Genomic DNA, 16,181 nt, shown 5'->3' with positions numbered 1-16,181 from the left:
ATAGAATTTTGATGCCACATTCCAACACATTAAATCATTTTTATACGAATATACAAGAAATTTGACTAATTCGATATGTATGTATATTTAAGGATCCACATGCTTCCTTTGTTTTCACGAACTGTTTTTAAAAATCATTCCAACCAAATGGCTTTATCAAAGGTTCAACTTGTCGTTCTGCTCATGGCATGTTTTCTCCTATTTACTTCTCAATCAGAAGGTAAATATTTTACTTATGTTTCTTCTCACTTTATTTTGTTATAGATTAACGTTATTATTTATTCTTTTTTTGCTGTCAACCGTTATTATTTATTCTACACTAGTTTCTAGTAAACACAATTTTTTTTATAAAATACAAAAATTACTGACACATATTTTGTAGATTAAATTATAATTAACTATGAGCATGTCCATTGGTAGATTTTCAATGGATATCTCACCAATTAAAAATAATTTAAAAAGAAAAAATAAAAGAAAAAGATGAAACTTTCTAAAGAAAAGTTCTGCATTTGGAATTTTCTAGAACCTCGTTAGAACCCCAAATGCTAATTAATGTGTGTTTCATCTATTGGTTTGTCTTTTGTTTTTAGATTAGACTTTAATTTAAAAATTAAAATATTATTTACTTTTTTGTTTTAGATACTCTAAGAATATCTTATCAGTAATGGATGTTCTAAATGATTAATAGTCATTTTTTTTCTTATGAATAGCAAATACGATAAATGAGTGTAATTTCAGAGGTAAGTGTAACACCGCTGCCGACTGTAAAGTTCCATGTGAAGATCCTGAGTTCCCACCAGGGACTATTGGTAAATGTGTGAAATATCTTCTTGGTAGTGGATATCTTTGTTGTTGTACATTGATTGATAAATAATTCAAATAATCTATAACAATATCTTTCTTATTAATTATCGGGTTATCACTAAAAATTCACTACTTCAAATGTCGCAAGCCATGAGAAGTGAACAATGTGGAACACTAAATTATCAAGCACACAGACGAATCATTTATTTTTATCAACCCACATAGAAGAATCACAATAGACAACATTCACAAAAAATAAACCTGTTTCACTTCACATTACATTAACCGTTAAAAGTAAAAGAAACTATGTAAATTTTTATATAATTCTATTTCTCACACTCGGAGGTGGCCTTGAGTTTATTTGATTTTCGTTTAATATAGAATTGATAGCAATAGTATTCAGCTTTTTAACCGTTTCATTACAGCCAAAACAGAGTTACCAACAACACTATCTAGCATACTGACCATATTTTCAGGAGTTCCCACAAACATTGAGAACTTTGTGTTATCACGATTTGACAATGTGTGGCACACAAGCTATGATTTGAACAACCGTATTATTTGAAAATTTATTCAAATTTAAAAGTATAAAGTGCAAAATTCTACAAGACATGTCTATCTATATAGATTGTGGTTAAGTCAGAAAAAGATAAGATAAAATCATTACCACCTGACAAAAGTTACCAACACAAAGATGCATGTGACGATCCCCACTTGCTGTCGGCAACAACTAACCTTTCTGGAGGTTATTTCCGCCAATGCATACACATTCCGATTCAAAAACAAGAACTTTCCATGCTTTTGGCATCGCTATAGTTTGGACTTGTGAGTTGGAGCTTTACTCTCGTGTATCAAGAGGGCGTCGTAGTGACTAAAACCATGGTATAAGACCCGTATTGGATCTTCTTTACCGTATTCTTGACCATATTCTGCTATAGTTATCAATCCTCCAGCCTTTTCGTCCTTCATATACACTGTGATTGGCATCCTGTGATCATGAAAAGCAAGTTCATGTTTCTAACAAAAGACAACAATCTTTTGGAGATTGTTTTAACAATCACGGAACATAAAAGAAAAGGAGGAGAGGAAGTTACTGGAGGACATGTGAAGCCATGAAGAGTTCAGGTTCACCTCCCCACACATGAGGCTTCTGAATTTGTTTGACGTACGTGTCAAAATCTCCTTCTACAAACCTGATGAGAAACATCAAATTGAGTAGGTGCATAAAATGTTATGATCTCAGTAACACCAATAGTAACCAGTCCATGAATCAATGGCTGAAGAAAATGATGCAATAAGAAAAAAAACTAACCATTCTGTTTCTTCTCTTCTATTGATAAATTCCTCAGCAACCTATCACAATCAAGATAACTCATTAATGTAAATATCATGATAAATGTAACATAAAGACCGTTGAATCACAGAGACCAAACAAACCCATATGACTCTCAATTCAACGTTTTTTTTTTCTGTTGCAAGAGAATGATAAATAAAAACACTTAAACCATATTCACTTACTCTTGCACGTAACGCATCAGCGAGTTCTCTCTGTGCCTTCTCGCTTGGAGCCATTTTACCAGAGCGTAAACAAAACCCATGAGCCACAGAACGAAACAAACATCTACCATCTCCAGGTATACCTACAAATCAATTACAATTTTCCAGTTTAACAAATGTCAAAACAAAAAAGAAAAGAAATATAAAGTCACCAAATGTGATACTATCATACACTTACCAATGACAGAGTAATCTTTGTAGACTCTCTTCCCGTTGTTGTGATCACAATCTTTACCCCACGAAGCGTCTGAATGTGCTGATTGAGGAGTTGAAGAACAACAAACAAGCAAGCTGACAATCACACCTGTATAAGCAAATCTTGAACACCAATACATGTTTCTCATGTTGGACATTTTCGCCTCAGGGCTCAAGAAAGAAGCTTCAAGCTTTTTTCCTTTAGGACCATCAACGGTCGATCGATTAATCAATACCGACCAGCTATAAGGTTGTCTATTAGATACCGATACCCCTGAAGAAAGACTGTAAGTTCGGAACTTGCATGATCCCTGAGAGAGGTGAGTGCCTAATTGCCTCTTGATGTAGATAACATTCCTAGAACATGTTGTGATCGGAGTATAACAACTCATCATACCTACACAAAGAGCAAGACTCTTATAGCAAAATCAACTTCGAGAATTGATTTTTTTTTTTTTTTCATTACTTAGCAAAATCTACTTCAAGAACCGAGAAAGCAATAAAATTATCAATAGGCAATTCGATAAAACAGAGGAAGGCTGGGATCTGAATGAACGCAGAAAGAATGATAACAGTTGCGTACGCGTGAAGAATCGGGAGAAGAACACGTGAGAAGAGTGAAACAGAGGATTGCAAGGTCGTTAAGCAAAGTATACCTGAAGAAGGGTGTTAACTGCAACTCACTCGGATTTTTCCGACAAAAGTAAGAAACCAATGTTTGATTGAACAAAGCTGAAAATTTTGATTCTTCTAGTGCACGGTCTCAAATCTTTAACTGGTGATGCGATGAAGCAAACTTGTAGAACACAAGTCGAGAGACGCGATAAGCATCGTCGTCTGTTGCAGGCACCGAACAATCGCTTTACTCGATCTCATCACTAGCTCTCTTGGGCCGAGTATTGGGCCTTTTATTGGGCTGTGGCTCTGTGGTTAATGGCATATCTTTCACCTGGATTCAAATAGTTTGGGAAATACGGTACAATAAAATAATAATTTAAGTTTCGATTTCTATTTTTTTTTTTTTCCATCCATAAATTAATATTTAAACAACTAATCCGGCAAAGAACACGTTTCTTCTGGAGCCATAATCTGGAGTCAGAAAAACATAATTAAACTACAGAGATACGAGAAAATTAAGACACGGAAAACAACAACTTAAGCTAATAGCCTCGCTTAAGATATGAAGAGGGTCGAAGGTGAGAGGATAAGAGAGAGAGACTAGTCATTTTTGTTTTAAGATATTTTTTTCTTCTTGAGTTTCCATTTCTACTATATCAAACGAAAATAAAATAATTATGAAAATTTGAATATACAGAGAAAAATATTATTTTTGTTCAATTAGTTTTCATCAAAATAGATAGAAAACATTTTTATATTTTAAATAAATCTGAAGAAATGAGAAGAATAGAATAACATCTCTGTGCCAAAAATTTAACAAAAAAATTAATATAATTGATATAAAATTCAAAGAATAATAAATTCATCTTTTTTTTATAAGGTCACGAGTTGAAGTCTTGCTGTTTCGAAAACAATTTAATACATTTTTGAAACAATAGTGGAGAAAAGTCTAAACGACTCACATATTAATATCTCGTAATCCAACAAAAAGCTAGTCGCGTCACAATTTTTTTCTTAAACCGGCCAGCATTGCAGTCAGTGTACCGCTAACAGCTTGCCCGTTTGTGGTACACACAAAGGACACTGGCAAGCAATGAGTGAGCTGGGCCCATCTAGATCTCTCGTTTTCGCGGCCTATTTAGATCCAACACATAACTGGCCGTGCAACTTGTTTAGTGGAACCCGTTACTACGCCCTCTGGCGTCGGGGTTCACAGGGGATTGTCATTTTTGGGGTCATTATCGTAAGGGCCATATTGTTTGGTCCTTGTCTTCTGGGCCCACGCATGTTGCAAGAGCTGGTTCCAACTAGATATGTTGAGGCCATTAGAGCATGATTATTGCAAAAACTCGTATAAGAGGTTCTTATTACTTTTTAATGCATTTAATAACAAAAAGTGAAATAAGAGACAAGATTAAGAAACCACACATTTTAGTGGTCCATTGCAAGGTTCTTAATTTAGGGATCTTAAAAAAAAATCATTAAACATTTTTTTATTAAACTTAACATTTTTTATTAAGTAAAACATATTAAAAGATAACATTTTAAACATAGATTTTTAAATAAAAACATAAAAACAAAGATTAGGAAAATAAACGATAATAATTTGAAAGAAGCATCGGAGTTCAGTTGTTGTCTTCATCACGTCCAAATTTAAAACATACATGTTCAACCAAATCATCTTTCAGTTGTTGATGCATGTGTCTATCACGAATTCTAGTTCGAACTCCCATCATATTGGCGATATTTGTAGGCATATCTGTAGAATACGTGAGATCCACAAAGAGATGACACATATCTACAACATTCATCACAAAGAGTTGACATCTATCTACAATATGAACATCGAATTCTATCTATTTATTACCGAGAATTCAATCCTAATCTAACACTAACCAGCATCATTTATTACGGGAATTCAAACCTAACCTAATCTAACACTAACCACCATCATTTATTACCGGAATTCAAACCTAACCAAAGACAAATGTGTTACCTGTATTGATTTTCTCGTCCTTGTTGATGACGAACCTTCCTCTTCTCTCCTGATCCATCTATATTAAGACCAAAAGACAGAAACATTTCAGATAGAATTAAAGGATTTATATCAACAATTGTGCAATGTTCAATGTCAAAAATCTATAACATGTGCAATGTTCAATGTCAAAAATCCTGATCATGATACCAACCAACCTAACGAAAATAAATATTAAGACCTCAAAAGATTTTCTCTGAATATGAACAAATCGTAAATCAAGAAAAGAACACAAAGCTTGATTCTTGAGATGGGTTTTTGTTTGTATTACCGCTAAAGGCAATGCCTGAGGAAGCAACAACACAAGTCTGATTAATTGTGTTATCTTGTCTTCTAAACGCTTCACTTGCAAGTCATGCTCCTCAATCACACCATCTCTGTTACTTTTGAGGTCTTAATCTAGACAAACAAGAACAACACATGCATCAAGCTTTCCTTTCGATTCGATTGAGCTAATTGAAGGATTGAAAAAAAAAATTAAGATATCTTAACCTTTCGATTTGAGGAGCAGCAACATACGAATGCTTCCTCCTCGACAAAAGCCACCGATGATTTGATTCCTCGTCGATGAGAAGAGCCACCGACGATTTGATTCGTCGTCGTCGAGGAGGAGAGCAACAGTCGATTCGATATTTGGTCGAGGAGGAGAACCACCAACGATTTGATTCGTCCTCGAGGAGGAGACCCACCGATACACACGATCGTCGTAGAGGAGGAGAGGACCGGAGATTTGCTTCACCGAGACGACGAGAGCACACGAGAATTTTGCCCACGCCTCGAAACTGATTTTCTCACCCCATCGTTTTCTTCTCCCAAACTGTTTAGCAGACCAACACGTGGCATCAAGAGGCGTCTCTTCTCAAGCCTAATTAAGAGACGTCGCTAATTCTAATTTCCCTTTTTCTTTTTTTTTTAATCTATCATTTAGCTTAAACCCCCTCATTAAAGACCCGGATAAAGATGGTCTTATAAACGATGGAAATAGTCTAGTAATTTTATTTTTTTTTGCTAAAAGGGTAAACATGGTAACGAAGGTTTGATTACAAGGAAAGGAATTGCAATCTCATGTGCAACTGGGGTGATTGGTAAGTGGTGTGAATGCTTTCCACGGCTCATTTGTTTTCTACATCCAATTTAGTTTACCAATCGTACTTTAAGAAAAAAATAAAAGCTACGGCAATAAAAACTAAAATAAAAAATAAAATAGCTTTGAAAATCAATTTTTCTAGAGCTTTATATTTAGTGCTCTGGAAATAATTAATCTACAGCTACAACAATAAAATCTACAACTATTATCCTAAAGCCAAAAAATAAAAGCTACAACACTTGCTAATCATCCCCAAACCATTCAGATGAAAAAGACTGCAAAAAATATAAAAAAAAAACTATGAAGATTGATCAACAGAACAACACTTTGATCTATCACTAAAGCAACAAGCATCAACAAAGGTTCCTTACAAACGCTTCCAGGTACCATGAATGGTGACGAGGAGAAGGCTGCGCAGAGTCTGCGCAGAGTCGGTTCACCGTAGACGAAAACCATAGAACCACTCAGCCGCGACGACGGAGGGCCAACAGCACACCACAGTATCCACACTTGAAATCCTATGTCATTAATTGGAAACATTTCAAATTCACGTTAAACAGTATGGTGATCCTTCCAGAAAAAATCTTATAACACTAAGTGCACTGTGCATTCTTACCAAAATCGACAGAATCAGCCAATATAGCATATAAAAAAAACTATGAAGGGACTTTGTGAATTCGGAGAGTGGGTAAGATATTTGGGATACTCCTTTCAGTTTTACTCAAAAAGGTTTGTCTTTCTAATTAGTGATTAGACAGAAGATACACCGTATATTTGCAAAATAAATGATCAAAGTAATGCTAAAAAGCTGTATCTTACGTACAACTAATACATTTGAAAGTGGAGTTTCGATCTTAACTGAATTTACAGATCACTACAGTCATGTGAGCATCAGTTGAGTACAACAAAACTATCATCTGGACAATGATTGGTATAAGTGTTTTATTTTGCATCACTCGTTACCTGTCACGTATTTACTAATACATGTCACGGTATTAGTATCGAACACTGTGTCAAAATTTATACATATACATACTTGTATATATCATGGCTACTACGAACCTTACGTGTGTAAACATATACCACTAAAAAGTTAGAGGCTGTATCTTCTTCGTCCATATTCAAGTTTATATACCCAGTAAAATTTTATAGGTTTTACTTCTTTTTTTTCCGTCGATAATTTTATTAAAAAGGAAACGGGCCAAGCCCATGGCCGAAGCCCAAGTGCAAGCGTACTGAAACAAAAGCCCATAATACAAACCGGGCAATTACAACGAACAGGCCGAAGCCAAAAGGGAAAGCACGGCCCAACCGGCCCAATACACAAACGCGGGCAGTTCTCCCTAGTCGCGCCGAATCGAGACGGCCACCGACACCATTTTTCGGCGGAGCTCCTAACCTGCAGAGCCTCCACACCTCTGTAGTTGTTCTCCGCAGCCAAGTCTTCACGCCGGAGAATTCATCGACCACGTGAGATCATCTCCGACTTTGCACCACCAAACACTTTGGACAAGCGGCGGAGAAACACCACACTTTTGCCCTTAGCTTCGCCGGAACTCAAAACATGCAGAGCTCCCGACTAGAAGCACAGCTATCATCGAAGCTTTTCCTTCTTCTACTCGGAGAGAATATACCGATGTCAACGATTCCTCATCCGATTGAGATCCAAGATCCAATTATACCCACTTAACCGCGAGCCAAACAGCTCACACACATAAAGGAACCAAAGTCCAAAGTAACGGACCACCACAGCCGGCGACGTAAGGAAGAACATACCTTCACATCCCGGAAATTTGACCGACGACGGCGGAGCTGTCGAAGCCTCCACCCCTCGGAGATAAAACCGGCGTCGACAGATCTGTACAAGCCTCTGTCTCCCGGGAACCGTATCACAATTGACCATACGACAGGCCCACCAAACCCACTCCTCTTGCGACCGCGTCTTCCCTCCAGCGGTAGAGTCGCCGATGATGGATCCCGGACCACCAAAGCTTAGACAAGGCGGGGGAAAGAGAAGGCGAGTGGAGACGGCGACCCCCAGCTTCTCCGGTGATATGAGGGACTCCGGCGATGGCAAACGCGCAGACGCGCCGGCCAATTTTATAGGTTTTACTATCCCTTACCAATATTTTTTTTTTGATCAAAACTATCCCTTGCCAAATTATTGATCCATCATCCATGCAACTAATGATATAGGACTTGTTCGTTTTTCCGTTTTTCCATCCGGATGGAGATGGGAGTTTTGTTCGTTTAGGCACTAAAAGTGCAACTCATTCGGATGGATCATCCAGATGACTTTCGGAAATTTAGGCTTAATTTTAAAGTTCATTCAGCTGATCCAATTTGGACCATTTGGATGAAGATGATTTATTCAATATGGTATAATGTCTATTATGCCCCTGATGTAATTCACAAATTACAAACATAATATCATTTTGTCACATACGTAAACTGACAAAACCACAAAAACACATTTTCTCGCGAAAACCTAAAATCGAATTTTTCACGCCAAAACACTATAAATGCATTTCCGCACAAAATTGCAAAAACGTGTTTTTCCGCCAAAATTGCAAAAACGTGTTTTCCCGTAAAAACGTGTTTTCATGCCAAAATCACAAAAACGTGTTTTCACGCCAAAACCCAAAAACACATTTTTCTGCCAAAACACAAAAATACGTTTTCCACCAAAATCGAGAATGCGCTTTCTCATCAAAATGCATTTCCCGCCAAAATTGATTCTCGTGAAAACCGCAAAAACATATTTTCCCGCCAAAATGCATTTTCCGCGAAACCCGAAAAACGTGTTTTCATGCCAAAACTACAAAAACGCGTTTTCATTCTAAAAATGCAAAAACGCTAAAACGCGTTTTCCCGCCCAAATCGTAAAACGTGTTTTCTCGCCAAAACCAAAAATTGTCGTTTTCCTGCCAAAACCGAAAAATCTTGTTTTCCCGCCAAAACCAAAAATCTCGTTTTCCCGCCAAAACCACAAAAACGTGTTTCCCACCAAAACCACAAAACGTGTTTTCTCGCCAAAACTGAAAATTGTATTTTCCCGCCAAAGCAAAAAGTCTCGTTTTTCCGCCAAAACCGAAAAACGCGTTTTCCCGCTTAAACCGAAAAAATCTCGTTTTCCCGTCAAAACCGCAAAATGTCTTTTCTCGCCAAAACCAAAAATTGTATTTTCCCGCCAAAATCAAAAAAATCTCGTTTTCTGTCAAAACCGAAAAAATCATTTTCCGCCAAAACCGAAGTTACAGTCGGTTTATTATTAATACTCTTTTACTTTGAAACTCTAAAGTTTTTTTTTCAAATACTTGTTTATCAATATTTTTGTTTATTAGAAGTTATTATTGTAGTAAATTTTAACATATGATTAAATCAAGACAATGATATTTTGGTAATTTATTTACTAAACTCATTTGGATGGAAATGAAAATAAAGAAACAAACATAAAATTCATTTAGATGAATCATCTGGATGGACAAACAAACAGTCCCAAAAATCTGAATGAATTATCTGAATAGATCATACAGATGGATCATTTGGATGGAGATTACAGATGGTGAAACGAACAGCTTTATAGTAATTGTTACTTATAAACTAATGTTCTTATATCTGCTAAGCATTTTTTTGTTCTCATTTGTCACAAATACTAATCAAAATCTTTGTGGTTGTCAAAACTCACTCAACTCGATAATTTGACTTATGAATTATTAATGTTTCTTTACCAAAAAAAAATTGGATTTCAAATTCCAGAAAACTATTTATTAAACAATTATGTCAGATTAATGGAAAAACTCAAATATATTTTTAACATGGTGCAAAATAAAACTGATAAAACATAGATCCTCATAAGATCTTGGAGTGAAGTAGTTAGATGAGTATCATTATAAAACATGTAAAATTGTTGGTTGAAAAGTCGTTTATACAATATTTCTTATAATAGTAATACCATATGATAAATCAAAGTTGTAAATATTTGTGGTCTCGTTTATATCCATCATTTTAACTAGACCACGATCTGCAAATGTTGTGATCTGTTAAAGAGTATTATGCACACAAAAATCATGCAAGCTTTTCATTTGTATTATAAGATTAATTTTTATAAAAAGGGTTTACGATATGATATTAGAAAAGAGAAATTAGCTTAAAATGATTGTTGATATAGTAAAAGCTGCTTATTATAGTCTAGCAAAAAACTACTGCTTATTATATTCATACGGGCTATCACGTTTCGAGAAATATTCATTTTTGATAAGTACTCTAAACTTTCTGAACAATCCGTTGATGAAGATTGTAGCATATTTCATATTCTATTGATTCAATTGTCTAAAAACATAAATAGTGCCGTATGCTTCCATATATTTCATAAATATAGAATAATGCGTAAATATGTGTATGTAATACGTACGAGTTTGGTTGGTTAAAGATAGGCTACAAACTCTACACATCAACCTAAAGGGGCAATGGATGTTGGAGAGTAAGTAACGTTTCCAAATTAGAAATGCCCAAAACGACTGTATGTACCTTCCCTCTTTGATTGAAACTTTACTACTACACCCAACCTTACAACAAGGTGATGAAATCGATTTAAGATTGTTAACAATTCTCCAAGTTCACAATATTTAATTTCTCTTCTTATAAAATAAACACCAGCGGTAAGATACACTAGTGTATCAACTGCTAGATTGTGATACAAATAAATGTTCGACTTATTAATTCAAATGTTTCTTTTGGGATTTAGCGTTGGTTATCTGAGTTTCCTCACCTGTTTTCCATAATTAAAATATGTCAGCTATATGATCTGTTTTTAGAATGTATGTGTGAATTGTTTTACATAATTATCTATTATATATAATTTAAAGCCAATTAAATTAATAAATATAATTTCTTTTAGAATTTACAATTAACATTATCTAATAAAAGTACATTAAAAAGGACGATATCTTTTAAACAACAATTTTAGAAAATATAATTTTGGAAGCAAAATAAATTATATTTTAAATATACTAATAAAAGATTATTTAAATTAGTGACAATATTGATATGATGATTACAATTTTTAAATTTAGTGGTCAAGATTTTGGAAGTCAAACGTTGGAGGCGGGTTTCATTCTACTTTAAACCAAGTTTATGAATCTGGTCCAACGTCATTAAAATCTGAAAAGGACGATAAGCCTACAATGTTATCGAAGCCCTTTATGAGCTAAGGGGTGATTCATTTCACGCCAAGCTAATACATTCAAACCATAACGTAACAAATGTCAAAGCATCTTTTAAGATCCATATCATCTGAATATTTTTTCACATTACATTAGCATAGCTAAGGGGAGTGTATTGGACCAGAAGTTTTAGAAGACTTTGGGGTGTTTTAATTTTAGTGGGCGAGTTTTGAAGTTAATCAGACGATTTTGATGAAACTTTAAAAATACAAAATTTATAGGTGGTTTGAAAAGATTTCTTATAAATTCTAGAGTGGTTTAGGTGATTTGAGTATACTAGTTCTCGTCAATATATTTTATGCCTGCATACTTTGCTTTTAGGTCTTTCTACCTATGGTCTCTCTACCTTATATGCATATAGAAATTAAGGTTTTGGCCACTACTAGCATATTAATATATATATATTACCAACAGTCCAATACTAATATACAGAATGAGTCAAAAACAAAACAAGAGTTACTAGCACTACTATTTTAAAGATGGAGAGGTAGTAAATTCTTCCTCTCCTCCAAGTTTAAAGAACTAGCAAAGCTATGTGCAGTGGCAGCTTCTCTGTCGGCATCACTACTGATACATCCACCACTTGTTCCGGAACCTATACCACGTCATATTCCTTCTAATTAATGTTAAAACGTTCTCGAAACAGTGTAGATGCATAGACAAATGATGCACTTTATAGCATTAAGAGTTCATAAAAAAAACAATCTAGAAGCATGAACAATGTTACAAGGAACCCACTGTTTCTCTATTTCAAGTTTTCAAAGAAAGAACAACCGGACCAGATAATGGCTGAGGCTATCCAGTTTCTATGTAGGCTGGTAGATAAAGGTAGCTCATGATTTAATATAACAACAGAAACAGAGAGTAAATGGCATGTTTGGTGCGAAGTAGACATATATCAAAGATTACAGAAGTCAAAGCTTCAACCGAACTGAGAAACATCACTCTGCTTGTAAACTCTCTCGAGTAACTTCATATACGCCTTCCTCCTTAGATACAAAGAGAAAAGCTAGTCAACAATGCTCCAATAAAAACCCCACCATGTAGGATTAGAACTAATAGTAGTATACTTCCAAGCAATGGAAGTTACGTCTCTGTCTCTCCAGTTCAAGAATCCAATAGTGTTATCAAACATTAAAGTCAATTGAAAAAACTGAATTTTTAGCTTACCTTCAAGCAAGCTGAACTCATGCTTCTATCCAAACCCCAACCGATCGTGGTCCTTGTTTTGCATCATATACTGCTCAAGAAGCCATGTCTTGCATCATATACTGCTCTATGTATGAAATCTCCGACTTGATTCGGTTTAACAAAACAGTTTAGTTCCCATCTTTCATTAATCCCTAGATGAAAATGAAATATGAGATTAATAAATCTCATAAATTTATCACTAATTCAACTTGTGAAGGCCACCCATTTATAGACTGGGAGGAAAAACAAGAGAGATGGCTAAAGAAGAATTTTAAAGAACTGGTTCATCGTTTATGAGATTCCAGGTAGAGAAAAAAGCAGCTCGGTGTGATCCAAGGTGTCAGCTCAAACCATCAATTTATCTACTGTAAATTAATGGTGGTGAAAGATTTCAGGAAGAAATAAATCGAACAGAGAGATGAACGACAGTACTCCTCAAGAATGTTTTTTTTTATTTCTCTTCAATTGCCACCTATAGAGATGTTATTCTAACGAAGATGTTTTTAACTATAAAATGATGTAAAGTCTCTTCAAATCCTTTTTCACAATTTTCTTTTGTAAATACTGTTTAGCTTTGAATAACAGTTGATTTCATACAGTTTTTATAAATGATTAATTGAATAATAGATGATTTTAAGTGAGGTTTGATAACTTTGCACAAACTCCTTATTGAATAACACATGATTTGAAACTTTTTCTGAAAATTATTAGTTGAATAACAAGGGGTTTTAACCAAATCCCACAATCTCTTCGAATCTTTCTTTCAATACACCCCCTTAAGTTTGAATAGGATGAGACGACTATAAAGACACATGATACTCGTTGGAGATCACGTTGCTGTTCCGACCTACTCCTAGAGATTTTTTTTTTGTCATCTGGTGGATTAATATTAAAACTTAAACGGGAAGTACACAAAGCTCGCAAAGGTATGAAAACCTTTCCAGAGCCAACAGCCAGCATAGTAGACATTACTATTTGGAATCAAGAAAAGGACCAAGACAACAACTGAGAAGACTTAAATCTAGAAGGGAACAAGACCAGAAGAAACTTTTGGAGTTAAAAACAAGTATCAAGAATGAGAAGCCACGATGATGGAAGCCGGAATGAGAGAGAAAGCGATGATGGTCTAAATTATTGGGGTGATAGCAAAGCTCCAACAACAGTTCCGATACGGAACTACGAGCACCAGCCACTCAAGAACAAGCTTCAACTGAGGGAAGCCACAAGATAACTGATCTCCACCCGAGCATCCGACGAAGAAGAACTCAGTTTACAATCAAACTACTCAAAGACCAATCGTGATTGAGCTAAAGCTAGCTTCCCAATTCCTTACCAAGAAATCCGGAGAACCCGTCAGTTAAAAACCAAGGAACATCACAACTTCACAGCATCATTGCTTCACAAAGACAATACTCCAATAAACCACAGGTCGAGCAAGGCCTTACCGCATACGAATCCCGGTAAGCAACATGACGCCACAGAGGATAGATGTCAATACCATAGATGAAGGCAAGGGGATCCTAACCGAAGGCACTATGAAGACACTAGCCATCAATGCTTAAGACCACCACACTCCAGAAAGTCAAAGAAATCTTGTTAACAATCAAACGTTAGAACACAAGCCAAAGCTAAGATAATCGTAGACAAGGACGTCAAGGGACAAAGAGAAGGCCTTCGAAAACACTACATCACCGAAACCTTATGAAGAATATTTCACCAAATCTGATGGAAGAAGTAGCCACCCACATTATAGGCGGTTTAGACCTGCATACCGCGCACCAGAAAACAGATTCGAAGCTGAAGAAATATCCCAAGCAAGGAGAGAAAGTGATGAGCAAACCCGACAACCTCTCCAAGCAGTCCAAATCCGACAAGGTCTCAGATTCAAATAGCAAACCAACCTAAAACTAAAGACCAGTACACTAACATACGCACAACATCGTAGGTGCGACCAGAAAACATGATAACCTTGAAAGGAAGCTTGAACAGCAGACTTCACTGACGCCGGATTCCGACAGACTGGCTCACGGCCATCACAGAGAAGTCGATGAGGCCACCAACCCTTGGTTCTCCATCCGATTGCAGACCAGAGTATATCCGTGACAACTCTCCCTAAACCAGATCTGAAGCCACGCCTAAACGATGTTGAGATGCCTTAATTCAAACTAAGACGACGAATAAAGAGACGTAGCGGAACCGTTCCCGACGGCGGTGAGAAACACCAACCGCCGGAGCAGCAGATCAGAAGACGGTGGCTCTTTCTTAGGGTTCTTCTGTCGCGAGAGAGTTTTTTTACTCCTAGAGATTAGATCTATAAAAAAAAAGATCAAAGACAATAACAAAAGGATTCAAATTCTTTGATAGCTAACTTATACTCTTAATACTTTTTATCTCCATTGTTTATCAATACTCTTGAATTCTCTATGAATATATCTTCATGCCTTATCAATAAAAAAAATACTTTTCATAATTAGTCAACCGTCTACATTCTTTTTTTTTTTTTTTTTTTTTTTGTCAACTTTCGTTTTCATTAAACGAAGCCCAAAGGGGCATTCTTACAAACAGTCTCAGAATACAATCTAGCCCAAATGAAGTCCAAATCTTAAAGATAATGATAGATTGCATGTTGAACACGTGGTCAACTCGTGGCTTCATCTCTTCCAATCCGTGAAAGAAAAAGGCGGTGCCGGAACCTCGCCGGAAAACTCGCCGATCTTCATCTCGAAACTTGTTTGAGGCTGCTTGTACGTTCTTCATACCTCCAATCGCCGTCGATGTCAAGATCGTCTTCTCCAATTGCTAGAGTTTATCCAGGGAAAAGCTTCAGTAGAATCAAAAATAGAATCTTGTCAGAACGCTAGCCCTTAAGGTAGCTCTGACTCATCTGGATTCAACCTTGAATCTTCAGAGCACGTTCCAAATCTGAGGTTTTGATCATCGTGGAGACTTTGCTCGAACTCGAAACAAAGGATGACACCATCTCCGAATCAAAACCTGAGCATATCTAACTAATAAGAGAAAATAAACTTCTTAATCAGACGGTATATTAAGTAAAAACAGAGGAGAAGAACCGATCTAAAAGGTTTATTTATGTTTCAACTCAAATCGAAGAAAGATAAGATTGATAAACAGTTCGATTTGGATGAAACTGCTACACATCAAAATCGCTTTATGCGAAACTAAATCGCCTTAGCGAAGAGAATTCGCCTTGCGAAAACACAAAATCGATCCGCAAATCGAAAATATTTACACCCAAAAGGATCGATTCAATCATAAGATTGAATCGAAAGTGAAGCTTCTCATCTCTTCTTCTCCCGTGAAAGATCCAGAGAGAGAGAACGGTGAGAAGAGAGAGAGAAGCAACCGTCTACATTCATTCATAGTAATTTTATTATTATTCATTTTATAGAATCCTAATACCATATTTTAAAGTGGATTTTAAGATTTATCATCAAATATTCAAGTTATC

The 16,181-nt window shown here is 35.9% G+C and overlaps 1 protein-coding gene and 1 long non-coding RNA gene across 2 annotated transcripts; both read right to left on the bottom strand.

Annotated features, from left to right (window-relative positions):
• Positions 1 to 1,361: 1,361 nt before the first annotated feature.
• LOC106376867 (OVARIAN TUMOR DOMAIN-containing deubiquitinating enzyme 4) lies at positions 1,362 to 3,431 on the bottom strand. The gene is made up of 6 exons (XM_013817029.3): positions 3,213 to 3,431; positions 2,540 to 2,953; positions 2,323 to 2,444; positions 2,117 to 2,157; positions 1,899 to 1,997; positions 1,362 to 1,792 (listed from the first exon to the last, which is right to left on the bottom strand). Exons 2-6 carry the CDS (start codon positions 2,949 to 2,951, stop codon positions 1,615 to 1,617), a joined length of 852 nt encoding a protein of 283 aa, XP_013672483.2. The 5' UTR covers positions 2,952 to 2,953; positions 3,213 to 3,431; the 3' UTR covers positions 1,362 to 1,614.
• Positions 3,432 to 11,908: 8,477 nt separating this feature from the next.
• Positions 11,909 to 14,634, bottom strand: LOC125591169. The gene is made up of 2 exons (XR_007327151.1): positions 12,692 to 14,634; positions 11,909 to 12,510 (listed from the first exon to the last, which is right to left on the bottom strand). It is a non-coding gene; the product is annotated as an uncharacterized LOC125591169 (long non-coding RNA).
• Between the last annotated feature and the right edge of the window lie 1,547 nt (positions 14,635 to 16,181).

This window comes from Brassica napus, chromosome C8 (assembly GCF_020379485.1).
Source record: "Brassica napus cultivar Da-Ae chromosome C8, Da-Ae, whole genome shotgun sequence".
Taxonomy (NCBI): Eukaryota; Viridiplantae; Streptophyta; class Magnoliopsida; order Brassicales; family Brassicaceae; genus Brassica; species Brassica napus.
This window is presented reverse-complemented; position numbering and strand designations above follow the sequence as displayed.